General features: G+C 47.3%; 1 protein-coding gene across 2 annotated transcripts in view; it reads right to left on the bottom strand.

Annotated features, from left to right (window-relative positions):
* LOC140358031 (protein shisa-6-like) overlaps positions 1-27,227 on the bottom strand; it is an 89,897-nt gene that overhangs the window by 6,016 nt on the left and 56,654 nt on the right. Inside the window, exons 5-6 of one of the 2 annotated variants that reach the window (XM_072442673.1) lie at positions 16,137-16,199; positions 4,853-5,011 (exon numbers count right to left, since the gene is read on the bottom strand). In XM_072442673.1, coding sequence (XP_072298774.1) covers positions 4,853-5,011; positions 16,137-16,199 — 222 coding nt within the window. The remainder of the gene's footprint in view (positions 1-4,852; positions 5,012-16,136; positions 16,200-27,227) is intronic. The other variant, XM_072442674.1, reaches the window with a different exon arrangement.

Raw genomic sequence — 27,227 nt, 5'->3', positions numbered from 1 at the left:
TTTACATTTGATAAAGTTTCTTCACTGTCTTGACATCTGTAGCTCTTCTGCTGCACCAGAAGCACTTCCCATTATGACTGAATAAAAGCTGTTCTAAATCGATCTCCGTGGGCTTCATCGGCTAAATAAGTCCATAAATAAAGATTCGTCTCCCGATGCTGAAGTCAGGTCTGAAGTCAGGTCTGGGGTCACGTCTTTGCATGTTTTTCGGATGCGTTCGGTCGCCGCTGACATGTGACGTTCAAGGCCGGTCACTTGACGTGTTTACAGGTCAGAGGCTTTATACAAACAGGCGATTCTTGTTCACATTTCTGTCTTGCTGGAGTTGTATTTTGCGTCATTCACACTTGTTTCATTAATCCTGCTCACAAGCTCATCTTCTCTGCTTGTGACATCAGAGGTGGCGCTCTGCAGGTGCTGTTTTTAACTCAAATCAGCTTCATCACAACTGTGCGTTCACATTAGCATGCCGGGGCAAGCTAGCTTTTGTTTGTTTCCCTGTGGTAATTCCTTCTGCCGCCAGTAGATGGAGCGCTAACTAAATCCTGACGAGGGAACGCCCGACAAAGTAAAGGTCATTAACTGTGGAAATACTGAAAAATATTTGTCTTATAAAACTCTATATCCCATAAATAAACGTGGGATTAAGCCAAAGTGGGATTCGGACCGTGTTTTCGTCCTAATCTCTGGAGTTTGTGGCGTTTGCGTGTGTTTCGGACCCGTACATTTGTTTCCTCCCTGCGCCCGACGCCGTGAGTGTTGGACAGTTTGACACTCGTACAAAAAGACTGACTAATAAGCTGTCGGTGTCCGGGAGCCGAGTCGCCGCCGCCGGGGCTCATGGGAATCGTGGCGCGGCGCAGAGTGACACTGTCTCGCATTAGTATTTCTCATGCATTTTGATACGAACGGACTCACTGCCAAAAGAGATACACAGCGCACTGGACGTTTGACAACGTGCGAATACTCGAGTTCTGTTTTATTTAGATATGTTTTTTATCCATTATCTAATTCTTGTTTCAATTATAATCTGATTTCTCGGGAACAAGCGGTAGAAAATGAATGAATTATTGATTTCCCTGTTGGCTGAGAATGACCATAAATAAGAAGCACTATTTATGTGTCTGTTTAAGCAGCAAAACATGCTGAAAATATATATTATGTTATCCATACTGTGGAACATTACAAACTCTGACTTCTGGTGGAGTCTCCATGGAGATCATTGCGCTTCATGTTTGCTTTGCATATTTCACAGAATGGCATTAAACTGACCTATTTTACATTCCTTCGTTTACACTTTTTATTGCTGAACATTTGAAAAAAACATGCATTCGCCCCTCCACAGACCTGACCTATAACTTGGCCCGATGCCGTTGCCTGCTTGTCTCCATGGAGAGAGATACTGCGGAACATTCCAGGCAAAGCAAATATGCAGTGTCTGTGGAACCATCCAACCGCTACCGGCTCTCTCAGCTCTGCTGCGGGCCCCGCTGGTTGTCATGGTAACACGTGAAAAGCGCCAAATAGCAAATGGTTCCAAACTGTTCTTGTTTCAATGAAAAAGACTCAAGCCGTTCTTGTTTTAGGCCGAATAAAATAAATAGTGTGTTTTCAGTAACATTGAAAAAAAAATCCAGGTCGGTAGGTTGGACTTTTTTTTTTTTTTAATATATATTTCAAAATTCTTGCACAGGTTTTGCACAGTCTTCTTTTCTCAGAAGTGAGTGCTTCACATTGAAGTGGCCTAATTGGTGCAGATATTGAATAAAATATGTTTAAACTAGTCCAACCACAGGAAAAGAGCGTTGCTCTGTTGTTTCTGCACAGCGCGGACCGCGGAGCGGACCGCGGCGTGGACCCGCTGTTGCCAATTGTCCCAAAAAAGTTTTCCAAAGCACCGTTGCTTGTAAGTGCCAGCCGTACTTTGCCAAAAGGCATTTCCAGCAGTAGTTGGAACTTCGAAAGTGGCGATTGAACCCGTGACAGGCTTTGCAGTGTCGCACTATTTTTCTTATTGTCACTACGTGATGTGAACACTTTTCGACCGTCACGCATCTTCACCGCTGCTACCCCCGGCGTGCCTGTCGCCATGGCAGCAAGTGGGTCGGCACTAGATCATACACTCCTAACTCATTCTGACTTCCGTGAGTTAGGAGTGTATGATCTAGTGTTGACTCAGCCGGTCTGCACGCTGACCAAATGAGCATCTGCAAACATTGAAGCGCCCGTAGGTAAAACGAAACCTATCAAAAGTGCAGCCATTTTCATCTTACGCGATCCCCACAGATGATTTCTTTCCCGCAGCTTTTGGATTCTCTCTCACAATTTGACATTTTCGAAACGTACGGCCAGTAAATATGCCATAAAATGTGAAAGGTCGGGTTTTGAAATTCAGGTCGGTTGGGTTACCGGAAACACACAATTTTTTTTAAAGTTAAATATGTCTTTGATTCTTTTACTACCAACACATCAGACAACTCAAACCAAACCTTTGTCCTAACCTTTACCATTATCATAACCCTGTTCTTAACCTTTACCATTACCATAACCCTGTTCTTAACCTTTACCATTAACCATGACCCTGTTCTTAACCTTTACCTTTACCATTACTGTTTTTCTAACTCGATTCCCAAAGTGAGACAAATAAAAGTTTAAAAAAGGCATTTCACTGATGCCACAAACGTCACTTAACCATGTCCATTGAGCCAAAACATGCCGTTGTTTTAGATTAAAGATGTGATAATTAATCCGTAACGTTTTATCAGAATCGCAGTTACCAACGGCAACAAAGACGCGTCGACGGCAAACTCTCCTTCACAGGGACGAGCGGGAGGACACTGGACACGCCCCTTTACTTACAGGCCAAACACTGGACACGCCCCTTTACTTACAGGCCAAACACTGGACACGCCCCTTTACTTACAGGCCAAACACTGGACACGCCCCTTTACTTACAGCCAAACACTGGACACGCCCCTTTACTTACAGGCCAACCACTGGACACGCCCCTTTACTTACGGGCCAAACACTGGACACGCCCCTTTACTTACGGGCCAAACACTGGACACGCCCCTTTACTTACGGGCCAAACACTGGACACGCCCCTTTACTTACGGGCCAAACACTGGACACGCCCCTTTACTTACTGGCCAAACACTGGACACGCCCCTTTAATTACTGGCCAAACAATGGACACACCCCTTTACTTACGGGCCAAACACTGGACACGCCCCTTTACTTACGGGCCAAACACTGGACACGCCCCTTTACTTACGGGCCAAACACTGGACACGCCCCTTTACTTACGGGCCAAACACTGGACATGCCCCTTTACGTACAGGCCAAACACTGGACACGCCCCTTTACGTACAGGCCCATTTACTTACAGGCCAAACACTGGACACGCCCCTTTACTTACAGGCCAAACACTGGACACGCCCCTTTAGCCCAAACGGGCTCTTAGCATTAGCGTTAGCCTCGCTCCTGCTACTGTGTCACATCCGAGCGTGTGAGAGAGACTCGAGGCTAAATCTGAAACGACATGCATCAAATCAGGAGCAAACGAAGCATGCAGCAATCGGCCGTCTCAATCCGGGAAAAACCAATGTCGTTAGCATCATTAGCGACGCGACACGCGCCACAGATGGAGCCGATCTCATGCTAAATTAGGCCCCTCGGCTCTGCCTCCGGGTTCAGGCGCGTTTTTTGTTTTTAAAGATCGCCGCCGTCCGAAAGGTGAGGAGCGAACGGGCTCTGTCGTCTGTGGAGAATCGTCCTGACGTGCGCCTCGCTAACGGATGCTCGGCGGAACATCGGATTTCCACGGCGTCGCGCTGACGAGCGACTGCGGGAAAGGTCCTGTCACTTTGTTATGATGTCATCAGCCCGGGTCGTGGAGGTCTGGGTCGTTTGGAGCTAAAAGGACGTCGTGTCATTGTTGTGACGTCGAAGGTGATATTGAGTTTAGTTTTGAACAGTGGAATCGGTCTGAAATCGGTGGCGGTATTTGGTGTATTTTTTACCGAGCTAATAATGAGCCCTAAAGAGGTGTAATTAAGATGAAATGAGTACTTTTCATTTCTGCTGTGTTCACCTGCATGGAAAACATGCTCCCGGACAAATACTGAGGAAACTGAACTCAACTTTATTATTGAAATCAATAATTGGTGTATTGAAGAATGTCAACAACAGTATCCACAAGTATTGCAATTACAAAGTAGAAAATATAAAAGTATATAGGCTAGTTCTCTCATTAAAATACTTTGACGTAAGAATGAGAACACAACCTTTGAACCATATTTTTAATCATCATTATTGTTGTATCAAAGTTGGGATTAATAATCGAGTTTTATCCTAAAACTGAGATTTAATTCTTTCCGTAGTCAGTATTTACTTCGATTACGGGGTTGAAAAGTATATACTTCCTTTAGACTCTGATTAAAGAAGTACTTTGTCTGAGAAGGTCATGAACCTGGAGCATAAATATTAAAAACATGATCTACGAATGAGAACAATGGATTTTTGTCTGTGTTTATTTTACATTTTTATTTATTATTTAACCCCCCCTTTTGCTGTTTTTGTTGTTTTGTTTTTGTTGTTTTGTTTTTCTTGATCGATGTTCTAATATAATGTGGAACGTCATCGCGGTGCAATCGAGTAGAATTTGGTTTAAGTATCACAGTGGGCGGAGACTACCACCACATTCGCTTTGGACTGATGACATCATAAAAAGTGGACGGCTCTCTGCTTCAGAACCGTCTGGCCCGAGCACAGAGTAGAGGGTTCGGGGTCGGCGGTGGCGACGGCGGTGGCGACGGCGTTGGCGGCGACGGCGAGGCGGGCGAGGACATACTCAGTCGGATCAGAGAGCTGCTGTATTTACTTAGGTCGGCTTTCAGCGCCACTTCGTACGACGGAGGCAGATGACTCAGGTTCTGGAAGGAGCGCGACAGCGACACGTCGTACGGCTCCGTCGCCGCGGTGAGGATGTTGTTCATCCTTTGAGGCCGGTCTGAGAGAGAGAGAGAGAGAGAGAGGGGGAGAGAGGGCAGAGAGGGGGAGAGAGGGCAGAGAGGGGGAGAGAGAGGGGGGTAGAGAAGGGGGAGAGGAGGAGGGGAGCGAGACGGGAGAGAGGGGGGAGAGAGAGAGGGGGAGAGGAGAGAGAGTAAGGGAGAGAGAGGGGGGAGAGGGGGGGTAGAAGAGGGAGAGAGAGAGGGGGGGAGAGAGAGTAAGGGAGAGAGAAGGGGGAGAGGGGGGAGAGGGGGGGTAGAAGAGGGAGAGAGAGAGGGGGAGAGAGAGAGAGGGGAGGGGAGAGAGAGAGAGATGGGGGAGGGGAGAGAGAAAGAGAGGGGAGAGAAGGGGGAGATATTGGGAGTGAGAGAGGGGGGAGAGGGGAGAGAGAGAGGGGAGAGAGAGAGAGGGGAGAGAGGGGAGAGAGAGAGAGGGGAGAGAGGGGAGAGAGAGAGGGGGAGAGAGGGGAGAGAGGGGAGAGAGGGGAGAGGGGAGAGATTGGGAGTGAGAGTGGGGGGAGAGAGAGAGAGGGAGAGGGGAGAGAGAGGGGAGAGAGAAAGAGAGGGGAGAGAGAAAAGAAAAGAGAATGTTAATTAAAAAGTAAAAAGCGAATCCTAAACCATTTCCTGACTGTCATGATTGGCAGACGGTGAAATCCTTAAAGGAGAGGTTATTATTTAACCTGGAATGTTCCACAGTCGGGCATTAAACCATCATTTATTCAATTACATGTGTTTATATGTGTTTAAGCTGCATAAAAAACAGCTTCTTAGTGTGAGCGCACCGTGACCTGTGACTCGGTCTGTAGTGTCACTGTCACCTGCTTGTTTCCATGGAGACGGAGAGGTTTAATATTGTGGAATGGTTCAAGGAAAGCAATAACATCTCCCTGTAGACAAGCGAGTGACGGAAAAAAAAGGACTCGAACATCCTCGGTCAGCTATCCAGAGACAGACCCCGCGCCCTCTAGGACTTGAATCCCACGTCCTCTGGGACTGGAACCCCACGCCCTCTGGGACTTGAACGCCACGCCCTCTGGAATTTGAACCCCACGACCTCTGGGACTCGAACCCAACGCCCTCTGGGACTCAAATCCAACGCCCTCCTGGACTTGAACCCTGCGCCCTCTGAGACTCAAACCCAACGCCCTCTGGGACTCGGACCCCACGCCCTCTGGGACTCGGACCCCACGCCCTCTGGGACTTGAACCCCACGCCCTCTGGGACTCGGACCCCACGCCCTCTGGGACTCGAACCCCACGCCCTCTGGGACTCGAACCCAACACCCTCTGGGACTTGGATCCCGCGCCCTCTGGGACTTGGACCCCGCGCCCTCGGGGACTTCGGTAGTTCGGACGCCCCTGCTTTGGCTCTAGTTGTGTTGTAACGCAGTTCTGCAGTGTTCCACCGGGAGGCGCCCCGTCGTGCCTCTGTATTTGGGACGTCCCGCACCGAGTCAGGGGCCTGGAGCTCGGGGACGGGATGGAAATAGGGCGGAGCAGCCGTAAAACCAGGACACTGCGGTGGAGGAAAGATCAGGGAACAGCAACTCATCTGCAGCACTGACCCGCCCCCTTTGGAGAAACCAGCCAATCGACTGCGTTTAGTACTTCATGATGTCATATTTCAGATGGAGGGGAGGGGCCTGTTTAACTCTAGACGCAATTAAAAGGTTTTTAAAATAAATACTTTATGTGATCAATTTTTTCATAATTAATTTAATTTCAGGTTAAAAACACATTATTAATATAAAGAATAAATGATCCAATACAAACACAAACAGATCAACAAACAAACAAACAAACAAACAAACAAACAAACAAACAGGAAGAGGAAACAAAACAAAAAGAAGAGGAAACAAAATAAATACAAGAACAAAAAGAAGATTGAACAAAAAAGAAGATTGAATAAAAAAAGAAGATTAAACAAAAAGAAGATTTAACAAAAGTGAAGATTGAACAAAAAAGAATATTGAATAAAAAAGAATATTGAACAAAAAGAATATTGAACACAAATGAAGATTGGACAAAAAGAAGATTCAACAAAAAGTACAGGTCCTTGTGCTCACGTGGTCTGTTTTCGGCGGTTCAAACGTGACACAAATGATGATGTGGAGAAGAAGCAGGAGTCGAGCTGTCCTAACGTTATAATGACGAAGCACCGTTTGTACAGCCTTTAGTCATCTTTACCTTTAGTCATCTTTACCTTTTGTCTTGAATCGCCTCGAGCTGATCGTTTCTCTTTGTCGCGCTTCACAAAACTAATTCAAGGTAAAACTTCACTCTTTTTAGCTCTATTACTCTTACAGAAGTCCTTTCTTTGGACAGCCATGGCGTCTTTGGAACAGAGGCATTCGCTTGTTTGTTTGTGCCGACGTTGAACTTTGTGCCAGTTTTTGTTACATGTGAATTACGGGGACGTGAACCACGAACCGGGTCAACGGATGTGACGGCCGCGCAACGTTTGTGAGAGGCAAAGGAATAAAGTGTGGAGGCGTAACACGACTCAAACGTCTCAGAATAAACACCGCATCGAGAGTCAACGACGGGCAACAAACAAAGACTAGGCTAAAGTCGGATTTATTGAGAAAACGAAGCAGGAAATGACACGGGAAACATGTGATGTCAGTGTTTATTCTGAAGTAAACAACAGGATTAAAAGGGCGTGTCGCAGGTTATGATTTTAAAATGTTTGCTTTATTTGCTGTGTTTGTATAACTATACATTATAGTTTTACACCAATCAAGCAGGTTTTTGTGGAGAAAAGTTTGAAAATGTGTAGAAAATGACACAGCAGGGACACTCATTCCAGTCAAAGTTTATGCAGAATTTACACAAAGAAAGAACTTTTTTGACTCTAAACATTAATTAACAAAATAAAGTCGCTCTCATATATTTTTATTTGTCAAATAAAACTAAATGTGACATCAGATGAGTTTTGGCTCAATGTTTGCTGGGTAATTTCCTACTGTGATATCATCAATTACAACCAGGAAGTGAAATTATAAACCTAAAAAATCGCTATCCTGTATTATTTTTGTTTTAATTCGAACTGTCAGAGATATTTTACTTTACTTTGGCTTTAATCTGGGTCAAAATTTGTCAAAATCTCAAACTCACAACGTTTCCCCCCAAAAAAAAACAGTACATTTCTGTCAAATACAGTACTTCCTGTTGCAGTGGAGTGAAAAGTGTCATGTTTGTCACACTCGACCGTTTCAGTTGATCAAACACATTTAAATATAGTCAAAGTCGACACAAGGAAACACAAACCGCTGTTATTATGAAGGGAAAACAAACTCCAAACCTTCATGGCCCCGTGTGAATTGGCCCCTAAACCTAATGACTGTCAGCCCTTAGCAGCAACAACTGTAATCAAGCGTTTGATCTTTTGGTCGACTTCACGTTGTTTGAGCTCCTGCTTTAGTGATTTCCTGATTGAGAAGGGGCGTGGCAGTAATCAGGCCTGGGCATGGCTACAGAACCAAAGTTGTGTTTTAACAGACAAACCACAGCATGAATCCATTATTTTGCGGCTAGTTTTGTGATATTGATATTTTTCCCGCTCGATTGAGACAGGAATACAGTTTTTTTTTAACAATTTACGCGTTTTTATTCAAGCTCAGCAACATTTCTACACTTTTGGAATGAATCTGAAATATCTGTAATATTAAATTAAATAAGTACCGTATTTTCCAGACAATAAGTCGCACCTTTTTTCATAGTTTTGTCCGGGGTGCGACTTATACTCCAGAGGGACTTATTATGTGATTTTATTAGTTATTTTCACCCTGACAACCACAAGAGGGCGCTCTAGGCTCTAAGCGACGCAGAAGAAGAGTCTGCACTTCCTCTACCTCTGGAGTTTGTGGAGTTGTTTAGAAGTGACACAGAGGAAGAAGAATTCAATGGATTTAGTGATTTGGAATAAAACTGATGCTTTGGTAAACTTGTTAGCATGTTCTTTATGCTATAGTTATCTGAATAACTGTTCATATGTTACGTTAACATACCAGACACTTACCACAGTTCTGTTGCAATTTATACTCCGGAAAATACGGTACGTTTTTAACATTTTCTGGTGCCTTCTTGTCTCCACAGAAATGTCACTGCTTTGCCCGGAATGTTCCACGGTGGGTGCATTCACACTCGTCGTTATCCGGTGCTTCTGTTGTCGTACCGTTGCCGGGGGAAACCGCAGCGCGCATTCAGACTGAAAGTATGTTACGTTTCGCTCGGCATCACAGTTATCTTCTTGCATTCTGAGAGCCGTCTCCGGAAATCATTATTTATTGAAACGCGGCGAGTGTCGGTAATGACTTTGGTCTCGCTGACAAACGGCTGCTCGCCGCTCCGCCGCGTCGCCACCTTTTAATTTCGCTCCGTGAGATATGAACTTGAGATTGAAAAGCGTTCGTGGCACAATCGTTCTGCTTCATTTTTTTCCCAAAACAAGATTTTCTTCACAAAGTCAAGTCGGGTCAATGGCCTCGGCGAGATGGCGATCGTAGTCACGGCGATCGGAGTCACGGCGACGAGAAGCAGCGTTTTTAAAGGGTCTGAAATCTAAAAGTCCAGTTTATTAGTCAAAAGACGTTTTCTCGACCTGTGACGTTTTCTCGACCTGTGGCGTTTTCTCGACCTGTGGCGTTTTCTCGACCTGTGGCGTTTTCTCGACCTGTGACGTTTTCTCGACCTGTGACGTTTTCTCGACCTGTGACGTTTTCTCGACCTGTGGCGTTTTCTCGACCTGTGGCGTTTTCTCGACCTGTGGCGTTTTCTCGACCTGTGACGTTTTCTCGACCTGTGACGTTTTCTCGACCTGTGGCGTTTTCTCAACCTGTGGCGTTTTCTCGACCTGTGACGTAGCTTGCTTGAAATGTTTCTTATTTAGACCCTCTGCAGCCAGTAGATGGAGCCAAAACTCGCGAGGCTGTGACAAACTAATATTGTTTCCTGTAAAAAGAAACACTTCTAGAACCTAAAATGCCAACGTCAAAGTACTCAAGAGCACACTTAAAGGCTAATAAAATACAAATAATGCATAACGTTTGTCCGTTAAGTAGCAATCTAGCCCCTCTGTGTTTTTGAAGTTCATACACCTCGACTCTCTAATAAACTGGGAAAGAAAAGATTAATACTTCAGGCTGATTGAGCGAAGCGTCACGGCGATGGAGCGAGAAGAGACATCTAGCTTTTGTTGAATCCAGTCGAGAGGAAAAGCACACACATCTTTCCCGTCTAAGGCACGACTCGCTTCCCTCTTTCGCTCTTTCTCCAAAACAAACCGGTCTGTACTTCTGCTCAGACAGAGTCGAGTGGAGCCTGTTTGTTTGATTACAGAGAGACTTAATCTGCAGCAACTTCGGTGGACAGGCCGATGCGACGGAGGGCTTTGGGGGATAAAGAACCGTGGCACAGTTTGATACAGATGTTGAACTCCTAAAATCCCATTTAACTGACGCTTGAGGGGACTTCCTGTTTGAAGAAGAAAGTCTTTCACGGGATCAAAAAAGCTCCAGATCGATGGATTTACGTGACTAGACGGACGGTATTCCAAATCGATTGTTTGTACTTTTCAAGGCATTTCGAATACATTTTGATGCGTTTTTTTCAGGGTTTTTTTACTTTTACAAGATGGATAAAGCTCCAGATCGACAGACAAGCGGAGTTATGTGACTGAACTCTAAGAACAAATGTTATAATTATGACTCTATAAATGAAGCGGAGAGGCAAGTTTAAAGAGAAACGATTACACACGCTTTTCAGAAACGCTTTTTCATCATTGACCGTTTAATAAAATGACAAACTAAAGAGAGACAACGATTTTCAGGTGTTTCTCGCGTCGACATTGGTTTTGTAATGAAGTGTATTTCTCACAAACTTCTCCAGAGACACTTTTTGATGATGGCAGAAGGTGAAAAGTGACTCAAACGATTTAGGGCTCAATCTACTCGATCTAAACTCATTCAAAGCCTCTGGACTAGGCGATGCGAGGAATGTTTCATCTTGTCACATTTTGAACACGTTTTGAACACATTTTGAACTCGTTTTGTCGTTCGCGGCTTCATTTAACGCCAAAGAGAAACTCCAAAAGGTTCATTTCAGGCTTGTTGACGTTGATTACCGCAGTTTCTTCTCCGTTGCGACGCCATCTTCTACACATTTCGTCTGGTGCAGCAGGAGTTCATTAGTTTGAACTGAGAATTCTCTTAAACTGTCAGATTCATGGACCTGGCTCACGGTTCAGCGGCTCTGCAATTACCGGGCCCATCCGCACGAAACCAAAACTGGCACCGGGTTCGACGTCGTCTCCGTCAGAATAAACGGACATATTTTAGCACGACAGCTTCACAAAGTGGCTTCATTTTTCAACCCCAAACAAGCGATTGTCGTCAGTTGAAAGGACTTTAAGCCATAAGATTGAAATGACGAGTTCGTGGAGCCAAAACCGAAGAAATAACGATTTGGAGATTTCATTCGAAAACGGCGAATCTCGTGGCGTTGCTGTACGTTGCACTGGGGAGAAACGTGGCGGCCCGAGTTCTAACAATGACTGTTAAAACAGGACTGGACGGCTGCATGGTTGACGTGAAATGTCTTTTTAATTACAACGGTGCCGGGACAATAAACCATTTAAACAAACAACAAACAAAGTGGACAGCGGCGTTCGTCAAACCGCCAAATGCTGCCGCTTTGACCCGTCAGATTTTATGTCAACATTGGTCCGATGTCGTGTTTGTTTGTTTTGTAGATGAATGTCGTAATTCAGCCTGAAAACTTAAAGGGCCAATGACAGGTTTTTATGAGTTTCTAATTTTGACTTTGTTTGGTGCATTTATACCTGTTTTACGCCAATCGAGCATTGAGCAATTGTGGAGAAAACCTAGAAAAATCTGGACAGGAAGTGACATCACAACAGGGAAACTCGCTCCAGCCGAAGTTTATGCAGAATTTACACTAAACTAGTTTTTTGACTCTCTAAACACTAAGTCAACATCAGGTCCAACGTCAGGTCCTACATCAGGTCCAACGTCAGGTCCAACATCAGGTCCAACGTCAGGTCCAACATCAGGTCAAACGTCAGGTCCAACATCAGGTCCAACGTCAGGTCCAACATCAGGTCAAACGTCAGGTCCAACATCAGGTCCAACGTCCGGTCCAACGTCAGGTCCAACGCCAGGTCCAACATCAGGTCCAACGTCAGGTCCAACATCAGGTCAAACGTCAGGTTCAACATCAGGTCCAACGTCCGGTCCAACGTCAGGTCCAACGCCAGGTCCAACATCAGGTCCAACGTCAGGTCCAACATCAGGTCAAACGTCAGGTCCAACATCAGGTCCAACGTCAGGTCCAACGCCAGGTCCAACATCAGGTCCAACGTCAGGTCCAACATCAGGTCAAACGTCAGGTCCAACATCAGGTCCAACGTCAGGTCCAACATCAGGTCAAACGTCAGGTCCAACATCAGGTCCAACGTCCGGTCCAACGTCAGGTCCAACGCCAGGTCCAACGTCAGGTCAAACGTCAGGTCCAACGTCAGGTCCTACATCAGGTCCAACATCAGGTCCAACATCAGGTCCAACATCAGGTCCTACGTCAAGTCCAACGTCAGGTCCAACGTCAGGTCCTACATCAGGTCCAACGTCAGGTCCAACATCAGGTCCAACGTCAGGTCCAACATCAGGTCCAACGTCAGGTCCAACATCAGGTCAAACGTCAGGTCCAACATCAGGTCCAACGTCAGGTCCAACATCAGGTCAAACGTCAGGTCCAACGCCAGGTCCAACATCAGGTCCAACGTCAGGTCCAACATCAGGTCAAACGTCAGGTCCAACGTCAGGTCCAACGTCCGGTCCAACGTCAGGTCCAACGCCAGGTCCAACATCAGGTCCAACGTCAGGTCCTACATCAGGTCAAACGTCAGGTCCAACATCAGGTCCAACGTCAGGTCCAACATCAGGTCAAACGTCAGGTCCAACGTCAGGTCCAACGTCCGGTCCAACGTCAGGTCCAACGCCAGGTCCAACGTCAGGTCAAACGTCAGGTCCAACGTCAGGTCCTACATCAGGTCCAACATCAGGTCCTACATCAGGTCCAACATCAGGTCCTACGTCAAGTCCAACGTCAGGTCAAACGTCAGGTCCAACATCAGGTCCAACGTCAGGTCCTACGTCAGGTCCAACGTCAGGTCCAACGCCAGGTCCAACGTCAGGTCAAACGTCAGGTCCAACGTCGGGTCCTACATCAGGTCCAACATCAGGTCCAACATCAGGTCCTACGTCAAGTCCAACGTCAGGTCAAACGTCAGGTCCAACATCAGGTCCAACGTCAGGTCCTATGTCAGGTCCAACGTCAGGTTCAACGTCAGGTTCAATGTCAGGTCCTATGTCAGGTCCTACGTCAGGTCCAACATCAAGTCCAACATCAGGTCCTACATCAAGTCCAACATCAAGTCCAACATCAGGTCCAACATCAGGTCCTACATCAGGTCCTACATCAGGTCCAACATCAGGTCCTACATCAGGTCCTACATCAGGTCCTACATCAGGTCCTACATCAGGTCCAACATCAGGTCCTAGATCAGGTCCTACATCAGGACCAACATCAGGTCCAACATCAGGTCCAACATCAGGTCCAACGTCAGGTCCTACATCAGGTCCTACATCAGGTCCAACATCAGGTCCTACATCAGGTCCTACATCAGGTCCAACATCAGGTCCTACATCAGGTCCAACGTCAGGTCCTACATCAGGTCCTACATCAGGTCCAACATCAGGTCCTACATCAGGTCCTACATCAGGTCCAACATCAGGTCCAACATCAGGTCCTACATCAGGTCCTACATCAGGTCCTACATCAGGTCCAACATCAGGTCCTACATCAAGTCCTACATCAGGTCCAACATCAGGTCCTACATCAGGTCCTACGTCAGGTCCTACATCAGGTCCAACGTCAGGTCCTACATCAGGTCCAACGTCAGGTCCTACATCAGGTCCAACATCAGGTCCTACATCAGATCCAACGTCAGGTCCTACATCAGGTCCTACATCAGGTCCAACATCAGGTCCTACATCAGGTCCAACATCAGGTCCTACATCAGGTCCTACATCAGGTCCAACGTCAGGTCCTACATCAGGTCCTACATCAGGTCCTACATCAGGTCCTACATCAGGTCCAACATCAGGTCCTACATCAAGTCCTACATCAGGTCCAACATCAGGTCCTAAATCAGGTCCTACATCAGGTCCTACATCAGGTCCAACGTCAGGTCCTACATCAGGTCCAACGTCAGGTCCTACATCAGGTCCAACGTCAGGTCCTACATCAGGTCCTACATCAGGTCCTACATCAGGTCCAACATCAGGTCCTACATCAGGTCCAACATCAGGTCCTACGTCAGGTCCTACATCAGGTCCAACGTAAGGTCCTACATCAGGTCTTACATCAGGTCCAACATCAGGTCCAACATCAGGTCCTACATCAGGTCCTACATCAGGTCCAACGTCAGGTCCTACATCAGGTCCTACATCAGGTCCTACATCAGGTCCAACATCAGGTCCTACATCAAGTCCTACATCAGGTCCAACATCAGGTCCTACATCAGGTCCAACGTCAGGTCCTACAATAGGTCCAACGTCAGGTCCTACATCAGGTCCTACATCAGGTCCAACATCAGGTCCTACATCAGGTCCAACATCAGGTCCTACATCAGGTCTTACATCAGGTCCAACGTCAGGTCCTACATCAGGTCCAACATCAGGTCCTACATCAGGTCCTACATCAGGTCCAACGTCAGGTCCTACATCAGGTCCAACGTCAGGTCCTACATCAGGTCCAACGTCAGGTCCTACATCAGGTCCTACATCAGGTCCTACATCAGGTCCAACGTCAGGTCCTACAACAGGTCCAACATCAGGTCCTACATCAGGTCCAACATCAGGTCCTACATCAGGTCCAACGTCAGGTCCTACATCAGGTCCTACATCAGGTCCAACATCAGGTCCTACATCAGGTCCAACATCAGGTCCTACATCAGGTCCTACATCAGGTCCAACGTCAGGTCCTACATCAGGTCCTACATCAGGTCCAACATCAGGTCCTACATCAGGTCCAACATCAGGTCCTACATCAGGTCCTACATCAGGTCCTACATCAGGTCCAACATCAGGTCCTACATCAGGTCCTACATCAGGTCCAACATCAGGTCCTACATCAGGTCCTACATCAGGTCCAACATCAGGTCCTACATCAGGTCCAACATCAGGTCCTACATCAGGTCCTACGTCAGGTCCAACGTCAGGTCCTACATCAGGTCCAACATCAGGTCCTACATCAGGTCCAACGTCAGGTCCTACATCAGGTCCTACATCAGGTCCAACATCAGGTCCTACATCAGGTCCTACATCAGGTCCAACATCAGGTCCTACATCAGGTCCTACATCAGGTCCTACATCAGGTCCAACGTCAGGTCCTACATCAGGTCCAACATCAGGTCCTACATCAGGTCCTACATCAGGTCCAACGTCAGGTCCTACATCAGGTCCTACATCAGGTCCTACATCAGGTCCAACATTAGGGCCTACATCAGGTCCAACGTCAGGTCCTACATCAGGTCCTACATCAGGTCCAACATCAGGTCCTACATCAGGTCCTACATCAGGTCCAACATCAGGTCCTACATCAGGTCCTACATCAGGTCCAACATCAGGTCCTACATCAGGTCCTACATCAGGTCCAACGTCAGGTCCTACATCAGGTCCAACATCAGGTCCTACATCAGGTCCTACATCAGGTCCAACGTCAGGTCCTACATCAGGTCCTACATCAGGTCCTACATCAGGTCCAACATTAGGGCCTACATCAGGTCCAACATCAGGTCCTACATCAGGTCCTACATCAGGTCCTACATCAGGTCCAACATCAGGTCCTACATCAGGTCCTACATCAGGTCCAACGTCAGGTCCTACATCAGGTCCAACATCAGGTCCTACATCAGGTCCTACATCAGGTCCAACGTCAGGTCCTACATCAGGTCCAACATCAGGTCCAACATCAGGTCCTACATCAGGTCCAACGTCAGGTCCTCAGGTTCTTATGGAAGTACAACAGCAGAGAAAAGCCTCACCTCGTTTGGGTGTGAAGGCCGTCAGGTCCATGTGGCTGTGCTGGTAGTCATGGTGATGGTTTCCTGCATGAGAAAGAGAAGAGTTTAAATCTGCTCTGGTGCCGTGTCCAGCTCCAGGTTTAGTGACCAGAAGATGGGCCTTTTGAGTCCTCAGGCTTTGCAGGAGGCAGAACTATAGTTAGGCAAAATATATGTTTTAAAGTTTAGAATTTTAATTTGTCGTACTGTAAATCGGAGCAATATTTACATTCATATTGTGCTTTTTATTCATTTTTGTGTTAAAATTGTACATTTTGCCATGTCCAAAATCCAATGTTGGCAAACTTTAAAAAGTTCCCATTTTACTTGACCAAAACATTTAACATTAGTTTTATCGTATGACAAGTGTAAAGCTTAAACTTACTGCCCCATCACACCCCATATTTTATTTTCAGTTTAAACACATAGAAAGGTGAATTTGAATGTGATTATAATATAGTAAATTGTGGCCATTTGAGTTAATAAGAATATACAGCCTCATCACAAAAGCCACCTCAGGTCCAATATAAAAAAATATCACTAACATTTATTTTGTGTCTGAGGCGTAACACTGAGCCAGTTTTCATAGATATAAATTATATGTATTGTATATATAATGTATTATTTGTTTCCATTTCTGTTATTCATGTCCTGGAGCTCTGGGGAGAGAAAAGGTGGAACTGACCAACGCTCACGGAAGTCACACCGTCTTGACCTTTAAACTCGCTCTTATTCCTTCACGTCTCATAGTTTAGAACTTAAAAGAATATGTATTGAAAAGCACTCTCATCCCTCATCAGGATTTGTGTTAGCACTCCATCTACTGGCAGCAGGGGGAATTACCGTGAGGAAATAAACTAAATCTAGCCTAGCCTGACATGCTAATAGAAGGTTGTAATGGAAACGATGATTTATGGAATTAAAACTCAATCTTTGACGTCGCAAATCTGGGAAATTTGAAATGGGGTGATTTGTGAGGCTCAGAAGAAGTGTTTTATTTTATGCTTTCTTAGATTAGATGAAGTTTAATATTATTCCAGGCCAAACAAAAGCATCTTATGAAGACAAGCGAGTGGCAAAAGCGTCGCGCAGCTCCAATTTCTGCTCAGATTGTCATTCACGGCAGATTTTTGGCCCGTCGACTTTTTTTCTCGCTGAATTTTTTTGACAGAAAACGTTGGCGGTGCCGTGGCCGGTTACAGTCGAGAGGAGCGGCAAAGTCACCGTAACCTCTGGCGTTCAAATTAAACTCGTGAACGGAGCCGGCGGAGCGCGGCTGCTAACGAGCGCCAGTTTGGGGAACGACTCGAGGTCACGAAAACCCGTCGCTCGAGACGGGAAGACCAGAGGGAATACGAGGCCCGCGTCCGAGGATTTATCGATATCGAAGCTGTAAAACAAAAGAAGAGCTCGATGACGGCCGGCGAGATCGGAATCGTGTTCTCGTTCCTTTGACGATCGGTCGTTTCGGTGAAATCGACGTTTGGTAATCACTGTCGATCTCACGCTTCGAAATTGTGGTTTGGCCCGAAGAAAATCTTTTTTTTTTTTTTTTACACATTCCTCCAGGCTCAATACTCGAAATCCATTTAAATAACTCAATAATAAAAGAACAAAACTATTTTTAGACAGACAACACAAATGAGTTTTTTTCCGATCGCTGGTGCCGTCGTTGACCTTTGCTCGGACTTAGACCTAAAACATGTTTATTTCATGATATTGTAGTTCGTCTGCTCTTCTGACCAGGCACATGCACAAGAGCACGTTTAGTGTCAGCTCAGATGGCACTTTTATCTTTTATTTCTCATCTAAACTAAAAGGTTTAAACACTCTCTGAAATGCTAAATGTGGTGATTCTAGCGCTGAAGAACACGGTGTAAAAACACGACAGCTTTACGGGGTCAGAGGTCGCATCATGTTTGTTTCACACCAAAAGAGCCGAGTTTTCTGATGTTCTCGCTCTTAAAACATGAAGCACCAGCGGTCTCTGAATCTGAACGAGTAAAGTTACACAGTGTTTTCATGTATTCATCGCCCTGACGACCACTACACCACAGTGCGTCTTGGTGTCGTCGGTACTTTTGGTGCCATCATCGGTTCTTTTGGTGCTTTTGGTTCTTTTGGTGCTTTTGGTTCTTTTGGTGTTGTCGTCGGTTCTTATGGTACTGTCATTGTTTCTTTTGGTAATGTCATTGGTTCTTTTGGCACTGTTGGTTCTTTTGGTACTGTTGTTGGTTCTTTTTGTACTGTCGTTGGTTCTTTTGGTACTGTCGTTGGTTCTTTTGGTACTGTCGTTGGTTCTTTTGGTACTGTTATTGGTTCTTTTGGTACTGTCTTGGGTTCTTTTGGTGCTGTAGTTGGTTCTTTTGGTACTGTTGTTGGTTCTTTTAGTGCTGTTGGTTCTTTTGGTACTGTAGTGGGTTCTTTTGGTGCTGTTGGTTCTTTTGGTACTGTCGTTGGTTCTTTTGGTGCCGTCGGTTCTTTTGGAGCTGGAGAAAGGCGGAGCAGAACGAGCACAGATTTATCTGATGTCTTCTTCAGATCTCAGAAGTAACATCACACAAAGCTGCCCTCCTTCTGACCGCGACAGGTGCAAGCGGCAGGTCCAAGCGGCAGGTCCAAACGGCAGGTCCAAGCGGCAGGTCCAAGTTCTTACGTTTTTATGATTTTGCCCTTGGTGAGTGGAGAAAACTGCTGCACGAGCCACGACTCTGTAAAACGGATGTGAAATGCACAGAAGGTTTACATCAGACTCAGCCCTGTGATGTAAACTAAATATACAAGAAATACAGAAACGACTCGTGAGACGTTTGAGCTCAAACTCTGGGGCGGAAAACGAGCTCAAAAACAAACTCCTGAAAATATGGATCGTTTTTTGGCTAACATTTATTATTTATAGGAAACTAATCTTCTTCCCCTTTCCTCTCTCTCTCTCTCTCTCTCTCTCTCTCTCTCTCTCTCTCTTTATATCGATTGGGTGTATTGTGTCTTTTTCCGACATGCTTGTTCCATCCTTTCCTCTATCTTCTTCCTTTCCTTTCCTCTCTTCTTACATCCTTTCCTCTCTCTTCTTCCATCCTTTCCTCTCTCTTCTTCCATCCTTTCCTCTCTCTTCTTCCTTTCCTCTCTCTTCTTCCATCCTTTTCTCTCTCTTCTTCCTTTCCTCTCTCTTCTTCCATCCTTTCCTCTCTCTTCTTCCATCCTTTCCTCTCTCTTCTTCCATCCTTTCCTCTCTCTTCTTCCTTTCCTCTCTCTTCTTCCATCCTTTCCTCTCTCTTCTGCCATCCTTTCCTCTCTCTTCTTCCTTTCCTCTCTCTTCTTCCATCCTTTCCTCTCTCTTCTTCCATCCTTTCCTCTCTCTTCTTCCTTTCCTCTCTCTTCTTCCATCCTTTTCTCTCTCTTCTTCCTTTCCTCTCTCTTCTTCCATCCTTTCCTCTCTCTTCTTCCATCCTTTCCTCTCTCTTCTTCCATCCTTTCCTCTCTCTTCTTCCTTTCCTCTCTCTTCTTCCATCCTTTTCTCTCTCTTCTTCCATTCTTTTTTACATTCAATCCTTTTAAATCCTCCAAAATCACGCTTGTGTATGGTTCACTGGCTCATCCACAGACATTTGGGGGCCCAGGGCAAAGAGCCTCACATGGGCCCCCCTTAAATTCAGTTTATTAAATCTAGAACGACTTCCGGTCTGACCGAAGTGCTTCTCACAAAAGGAAATACGGAACGTCGTAATAGGAAAAGTACACGATTGTTCCTGTCGTCGATCACAAACGCCGCTTCCTTGCGTCCAGCGCCTTTGTTCCCTCACGTCCAGCGCCTTTGTTCCCGCTTCCTCTGTTTCCTCGTGAGCGATGGCGTCTGCTGATGACACGTAATTATGTCTATTTGCATGTAAATGTGATGACACTTCCACCGCGCCGAGCAGCCCTTTAATCCAGCGTCCACGGCGGGGAGCGAGCGGCTAATTAAGGCGACGCCGCGACGATATTATTGTATTTATAATGACTGAGGTGATAATGATGAAATTAGATGGATGTGGAGCGTCAGGAGTCGATGAGCTGGAGTTTATTAAGACAAACTGTGAACAAGACGTCTATTTCAACAGCCAGTGTTCAATGAACCACCGAGGGGCCTCACGGGGGTCTGTGGCCTCACGGGGGTCTGTGGTCTCACGGGGGTGTGTGGCCTCACGGGGGTCTGTGGTCTCACGGGGGTCTGTGGCCTCACGGGGGTCTGTGGCCTCACGGGGGTCTGTGGCCTCACGGTGGTCTGTGGCCTCACGGGGGTCTGTGGCCTCACGGGGGTGTGTGGTCTCACGGGGGTCTGTGGTCTCACGGGGGTCTGTGGCCTCACGGGGGTCTGTGGCCTCACGGGGGTCTGTGGTCTCACGGGGGTGTGTGGTCTCACGGGGGTGTGTGGCCTCACGGGGGTCTGTGGCCTCACGGTGGTCTGTGGCCTCACGGGGGTCTGTGGCCTCACGGGGGTGTGTGGTCTCACGGGGGTCTGTGGTCTCACGGGGGTCTGTGGCCTCACGGGGGTCTGTGGCCTCACGGGGGTCTGTGGCCTCACGGGGGTCTGTGGTCTCACGGGGGTGTGTGGCCTCACGGGGGTCTGTGGTCTCACGGGGGTCTGTGGCCTCACGGGGGTCTGTGGTCTCACGGGGGTCTGTGGCCTCACGGGGGTCTGTGGTCTCACGGGGGTGTGTGGCCTCACGGGGGTCTGTGGTCTCACGGGGGTCTGTGGCCTCACGGGGGTCTGTGGCCTCACGGGGGTCTGTGGCCTCACGGGGGTCTGTGGTCTCACGGGGGTGTGTGGTCTCACGGGGGTCTGTGGCCTCACGGTGGTCTGTGGCCTCACGGGGGTCTGTGGCCTCACGGGGGTGTGTGGTCTCACGGGGGTCTGTGGCCTCACGGGGGTGTGTGGTCTCACGGGGGTCTGTGGCCTCATGGGGTCTGTGGCCTCACGGGGGTCTGTGGTCTCACGGGGGTCTGTGGCCTCACGGGGGTCTGTGGTCTCACGGGGGTGTGTGGTCTCACGGGGGTCTGTGGCCTCACGGTGGTCTGTGGCCTCACGGGGGTCTGTGGCCTCACGGGGGTGTGTGGTCTCACGGGGGTCTGTGGTCTCACGGGGGTCTGTGGCCTCACGGGGGTCTGTGGTCTCACGGGGGTGTGTGGTCTCACGGGGGTCTGTGGCCTCACGGGGGTGTGTAGTCTCACGGGGGTCTATGGTCTCACGGGGGTCTATGGTCTCACGGGGGTGTGTGGCCTCACGGGGTCTGTGGCCTCACGGGGGACTGTGGTCTCACGGGGGTCTGTGGCCTCACGGGGTCTGTGGCCTCACGGGGGATTGTGGTCTCACGGGGGTCTGTGGCCTCACGGGGGTGTGTAGTCTCACGGGGGACTGTGGCCTCACGGGGGACTGTGGCCTCACGGGGGTCTGTGGCCTCACGGGGGTGTGTAGTCTCACGGGGGTCTGTGGCCTCACGGGGGACTGTGGTCTCACGGGGGTCTGTGGCCTCACGGGGGTCTGTGGCCTCACGGGGGTCTGTGGCCTCACGGGGGTGTGTAGTCTCACGGGGGACTGTGGTTTCACGGGGGACTGTGGCCTCACGGGGGACTGTGGCCTCACGGGGGACTGTGGCCTCACGGGGGACTGTGGCCTCACGGGGGACTGTGGTCTCTCGGGGGACTGTGGCCTCACGGGGGACTGTGGTCTCTCGGGGGACTGTGGCCTCACGGGGGACTGTGGTCTCTCGGGGGACTGTGGTTTCCTTGGTTCTGGAGTTCGACTGACAGAGCAGTTCATTTCATTTTGAATGTAATCATTTGTGTTTTTAACCAATAAAAAGTGCAGCTTGTGCGGCTCAAAGGACAGAAGTTTAGGACGGTCGGTTTGCATTTGTTTCACAGAATAAATCCTTGAATGTGCAGCTAAAAGACACGTTTAATGACACGTTTAAAGTTATGTTTCTGTTGGACTGACATAACGATGTCACAATATTTAGAGTTACGATGATTATGAGAAAAAACGATTTAACGATTATTCACGATTAAATCGAGATCATGACCGAACAACAGTGACATTTTAAAATTTTAACACCAGTTTCATGGATTCAAACTTCCTGACGGACAAAATAAAGTTAGTGTTGAAAAACTGCCCCAAAACAAAAGTTATTTACATTTAGATACAAAGATTATTGTGAAGTTCTTATGATTGAATTGTGCCCTGATTATTCACGATTGTCATTCAACCTAAACATCATGACATCATTGGATTTAGTTTGTCACTTCCCATTCACTTCCCAGTCACTTCCTCTTCACTTGCCCTTCACTTCCAAGTCACTTCACGGTCACTTCCTGTTCACTCCACAGTCACTTCCTGGTCACTTAATGTCATTTCCTGGTAACTTCCCCTTCACTTCCCGGTCACTTCCTAGTCACATCACGATCACATCAAGATCACATCAAGGTCACCACCTGGTCACTTCACGGGAACTTCCCGGTCACTCAACAGTCACATCCTGGTCACTTCCTGGTCACCTCCTGGTCACTTTCCCTTCATTTCCTAGTCACTTCCTGGTCACTTCCTGGTTTTGTTCCACTGGTTCGTTTGCGTTCACAGATCAGACGGATTAGAGTTCACATGAACCCAAATGAACCAGCCCATTCAGACAAACTGATCCTGTTTGAAAAAGGGCCGTTCAAAAGTAAATATCAATCTCACTAAAATGTACTAATGTTGTGAGGAAATGCGTTTAAAAGTGTGATTCATCCTAAAAAGCTTGTTATGGGTGTATTTATAGAACCCTGAGTCTCTGGTCAAGACCGACTTCAACGCTGCGATAAACTCCGCCCGGCTCTGCTGGTCCCAAACATGTCAAACCAAGCGCTCCTCTTTTCCGGAGCCCAAATGGACCTGGGCCAGAGCCAGAGGAGCGTGTTCACCCGAGTGAAGCCAATTTACACCAGACTCAGACAACATCTGATACCAGAGTCCTCTCTCCTCCTCTCTCCTCCTCTCTCCTCCTCTCTCCTCCACTCTCTACTCCTCTCTCCTCCACTCTCTCCTCCTCTCTCCTCCTCTCTCCTCCACTCTCTCCTCCTCTCTCCTCCACTCTCTCCTTCTCTCCTCCTCCTCTCTCCTCCTCCTCTCTCCTCCACTCTCTCCTCCTCTCTCCTCCTCTCTCCTCCACTCTCTACTCCTCTCTCCTCCACTCTCTCCTCCTCTCTCCTCCACTCTCTCCTCCTCTCTCCTCCACTCTCTCCTTCTCTCCTCCTCCTCTCTCCTCCTCCTCTCTCCTCCACTCTCTCCTTCTCTCCTCCTCTCTCTCCCTCTCTCTCTCCTTCTCTCCTCCTCTTCCCCCTCTCCTCCTCTCTCCCCCTCTCTCCCTCTCTCTCCTCCTCTCTCCTCCTATTTCCCCCTCTCTCCTTCTCTCCCCCTCTCTCCTCCTCTCTCTCCTCATCTCTCCTCCTCTCTCCCCTCCTCTCTCCTCCTATTTCCCCCTCTCTCTCCCTCTCTCCTCCTCTCTCCTCTACCCCCCTCTCTCCTCCCTCTTTCCCCCTCTCGTTCCCTTTCTACCCCTCACGCTCCCTCTTTCCCCCTCACTCTGCGATACTCTCCCCCCTCTATCTCCTCCATCCCTCCCTACTCTCTCACTTTCCCCCTCTCTCCCCAACACTCTCTCTCTCTCCTCTATTCTCTCTCTCTTCTTGTCTCTCCTGTCCTCTCTTTCTCTCTCCTCTTCTCTTTAGTGCCTCCTACCTTGTCTTTCCCTCCCTCTCTCCCGCTCTCACCTCTCCTCTCTCATCTGTTTTCACTCCATCTCCCACACCTCCCCTTGCTTCTCCCTTTTCACCTCATCCGTCTCTTCTCTCCCTGCCTTGTCCTCCCTTCCCTTCATTCTTCCTCTCTTTTTTCCTCCCTCTCTTTCACTTAATCTCTCTTCTCTCCTCTCTTTTTCTTGTCCGTCCTGTCTTTCTCCTTCAACTCCATTCGTCACTCTCTGCCTCACCTCATCTGCCTTTCTTCTCCAACTCCTCCGTCCTCTCTACCTCCGTCATCTCCCTTTCTCTTGTTTCTTCCTCTTTCCTTCATTTCTCTCTCTTATTTACTTCTCTCTTCTACCCTTTCCTTGTCTCCCCCTTGCCTCCCTTTCCTCTTTCCTTCTCCCTCCCTTTTTTTCTTTATCTGTCTAGTTTACCCCTCTTTCTTTCTTGTTCCTCTCTCTCTCTTTCGCTCCTCCCCCTCTCCTTTATTCTCTCTCTCATTGCGCTGAAACGTCTCAGCACAGAAATCGTTCACAAAGTTTCTCGTCTTTAAAAAGGTTGCGTGTTCGACTCTTCAGTTTCTACCGCTCTCTCTTTCCGCGTCAAATGTCAAAGGAAAGGAAAGGCGTCGCCGGGGGAGACGGATGAGGCTCGGCGGGGACGGCGGTTACACAACGACGTCTCGCTAATTTAAGAACGCTGCATTAAAGCCATAAACACGCCAAACGTTATTATGAAAGAACGGATTAAAACGAGGGGGAACTGTTCACCGCGAGGGTTTGATTAGAAGTGTTTTCATTCATTTAAAGTTATATTTCTGTTGGACTGACATAAGGATGTCACAATATTTAACCTAAACATTATGACATCATTGGATTTAGTTTGTCACTTCCTGGTCACATCACGGTCACTTCATGGGAACTTCCCCTTCACTTCCTAGTCACTTCCTGTTCACTTGCTCTTCACTTCATAGTCACTTCCTGGTCATTTCCTGGTCACATAGGGGGTCACTTCATGGTCACTTCCTGGTCACTTCCAAGTCACTTCACGGTCACTTCCTGGTCACTTAATTTCACTTCCTGTCACTTCGTGGTACCTTCCCCTTCACTTCCCGGTCACATCCTAGTCACATCACAATCACATAACGATCACTTTCAGGTCACTTCCCGGTCACTTCCTGGTCACCTCCTGGTCACTTCCCCTTCACTTCACAATCACTTCCGGGTCACTTCCTGGATACTTTAAACTGGCTCTCATTCCTTTTGGTGTTAGTGCTCCGTCTACTGGCGGCAGAGGGGATTACCACTGGGAGATAAACAAAAACTAGCTTGGCCTGACACGCTATGTGTGCTATGTGAGCACACAGTTGTAATGAGTAGTAGTGATTTGAGTCAGGGTTTTATGATTTTCTAGTTGTGACTTTACTTATGGCACAATATCTGCAGCAAATGTAAAAATTGAAAACAGTTTCACACCATTATAATGTCGGTTTGTGAAGAAAAGTTGAAAAATCCCTTGAAAGTGACAGAAGTAACGCGGCGGCGTATAAAATATTGATATTGAGCACATTTTATGTCCCTTTAAATATGAATTGATGAATAAAATGAAGGTCTTTTTGCATATTTTAATTCGTCAAACAATCCTTTCTGCGACGTCAGAGGAGTCACGTGGTTGCTAGGTAACAGCTGCATTCACATCGTCGTCGGGAACTTAGGATTCTGAAAGTCGATGTGCTTTTTCTTTTGTAAAGTCTGGATTTTGATCGTAAAACGATGTGTGACAGTGTGACAGAACCTGTACGTTCTGTTGTTGTTAGCATCTCCCAAAGCTAATCGTTAGCATCTCCCGAAGCTAATCGTTAATTCGTTATTTGTACGAGTTCGTTGTACGAGTTTCGTTTTAGCTCTGACGTTACATCTTCGTTAAGCAGGTCTTTTTGCACAAATCAGTCTGTAAAGATCTAAATGTAACGTTCAGTCAAAGAACTCATTTCCTCGTGTGATGTCATGATTTACAACCAGGAAGTAAAAGAATTGAAGTAGAAAGCGCAAAAGTGGGATGAAATGTGGCACATTAAGAGGACATAACTGAGCAGATCTTTTGACGTCACAGATACGTAATTTGCCGGTAATTTGAAAGCGGGTGTTTTTATGAGGTGAAGGAGAAGACGAGCTTGTTAACAGGATTAATTTAACAAAATATATAATATAAAAACTATATTTTACTCAAGATTTTACCAAACGTTTTGCCTGTTTTTCTCTAATTTGGCCATTTTGGTGACGTTTATAATGTCACTCACAGCTGTTACTTAGCAAACAGATGGTAAACAATGGCCATTTAAATAATAAATTGACATAATTACGCTGACAATACCTTTATTTTGTTAAATGACTGTTCAAATTGTCAAAACACGGTGTAAGTCACGTGCAAACTGTCTCAGCATTTAGGACGGAATGAAGCTTTTTGATGATATCACGCAGTTATTTCAGTCTTTTTCCCGACTTTTATTTGTCAATTTTTCTTCCCAAACTGCCACTTGACTCATGAAAAACGATGAGAATTAATTACCACAGGGACAAACTCTCCAAACGACGTCATAATGAGCCTGGAGCCTGGAGCTCCTCTGACACGGGCTCGTTTCGGCGTCTCGTGTACCTGACGATGAGCTCGTGTGTCGCCGGGCGCAGCCGGAGCCGCGTCCCATTCGCCACATGATGGATTCGCTTGGCATTCTGGGAGCTCACGAGACGCCATCTTTCATCCGCAATCATTTTTAACAAGAGCAAACACCTGCCCAAGAATAAATGACGCTGGCATTTAAGGAAAGACGAGAATGTTTACATAGTCTGCACTTTACCAGACGGGACTGTCAATCTACTGCTAAACCAGGGCTAAACCAGGGCTAAACCAGGGCTAAACCAGGACTAAACCAGGGCTAAACTAGGTTTAAACCAGGGCTAAACCAGGACTAAACCAGGTCTAAACCAGGAGTAAACCAGGACTAAACCAGGTCTAAACCAGGACTAAACCAGGACTGAACCAGGTCTAAACCAGGACTGAACCAGGTCTAAACCAGGACTAAACCAGGAGTAAACCAGGTCTAAACCAGGAGTAAACCAGGACTAAACCAGGTCTAAACCAGGACTAAACCAGGACTGAACCAGGTCTAAACCAGGACTGAACCAGGAGTAAACCAGGACTAAACCAGGTCTAAACCAGGACTAAACCAGGACTGAACCAGGTCTAAACCAGGACTGAACCAGGTCTAAACCAGGGCTAAACCAGGGCTAAACCAGGACTAAACCAGGGCTA

The sequence above is a fragment of the Eucyclogobius newberryi genome, unplaced genomic scaffold, assembly GCF_026437365.1.
Source record: "Eucyclogobius newberryi isolate DKJ021-1_F unplaced genomic scaffold, fEucNew1.0.hap1 SCAF_13, whole genome shotgun sequence".
NCBI classification, from domain to species: Eukaryota; Metazoa; Chordata; class Actinopteri; order Gobiiformes; family Gobiidae; genus Eucyclogobius; species Eucyclogobius newberryi.
This window is presented reverse-complemented; position numbering and strand designations above follow the sequence as displayed.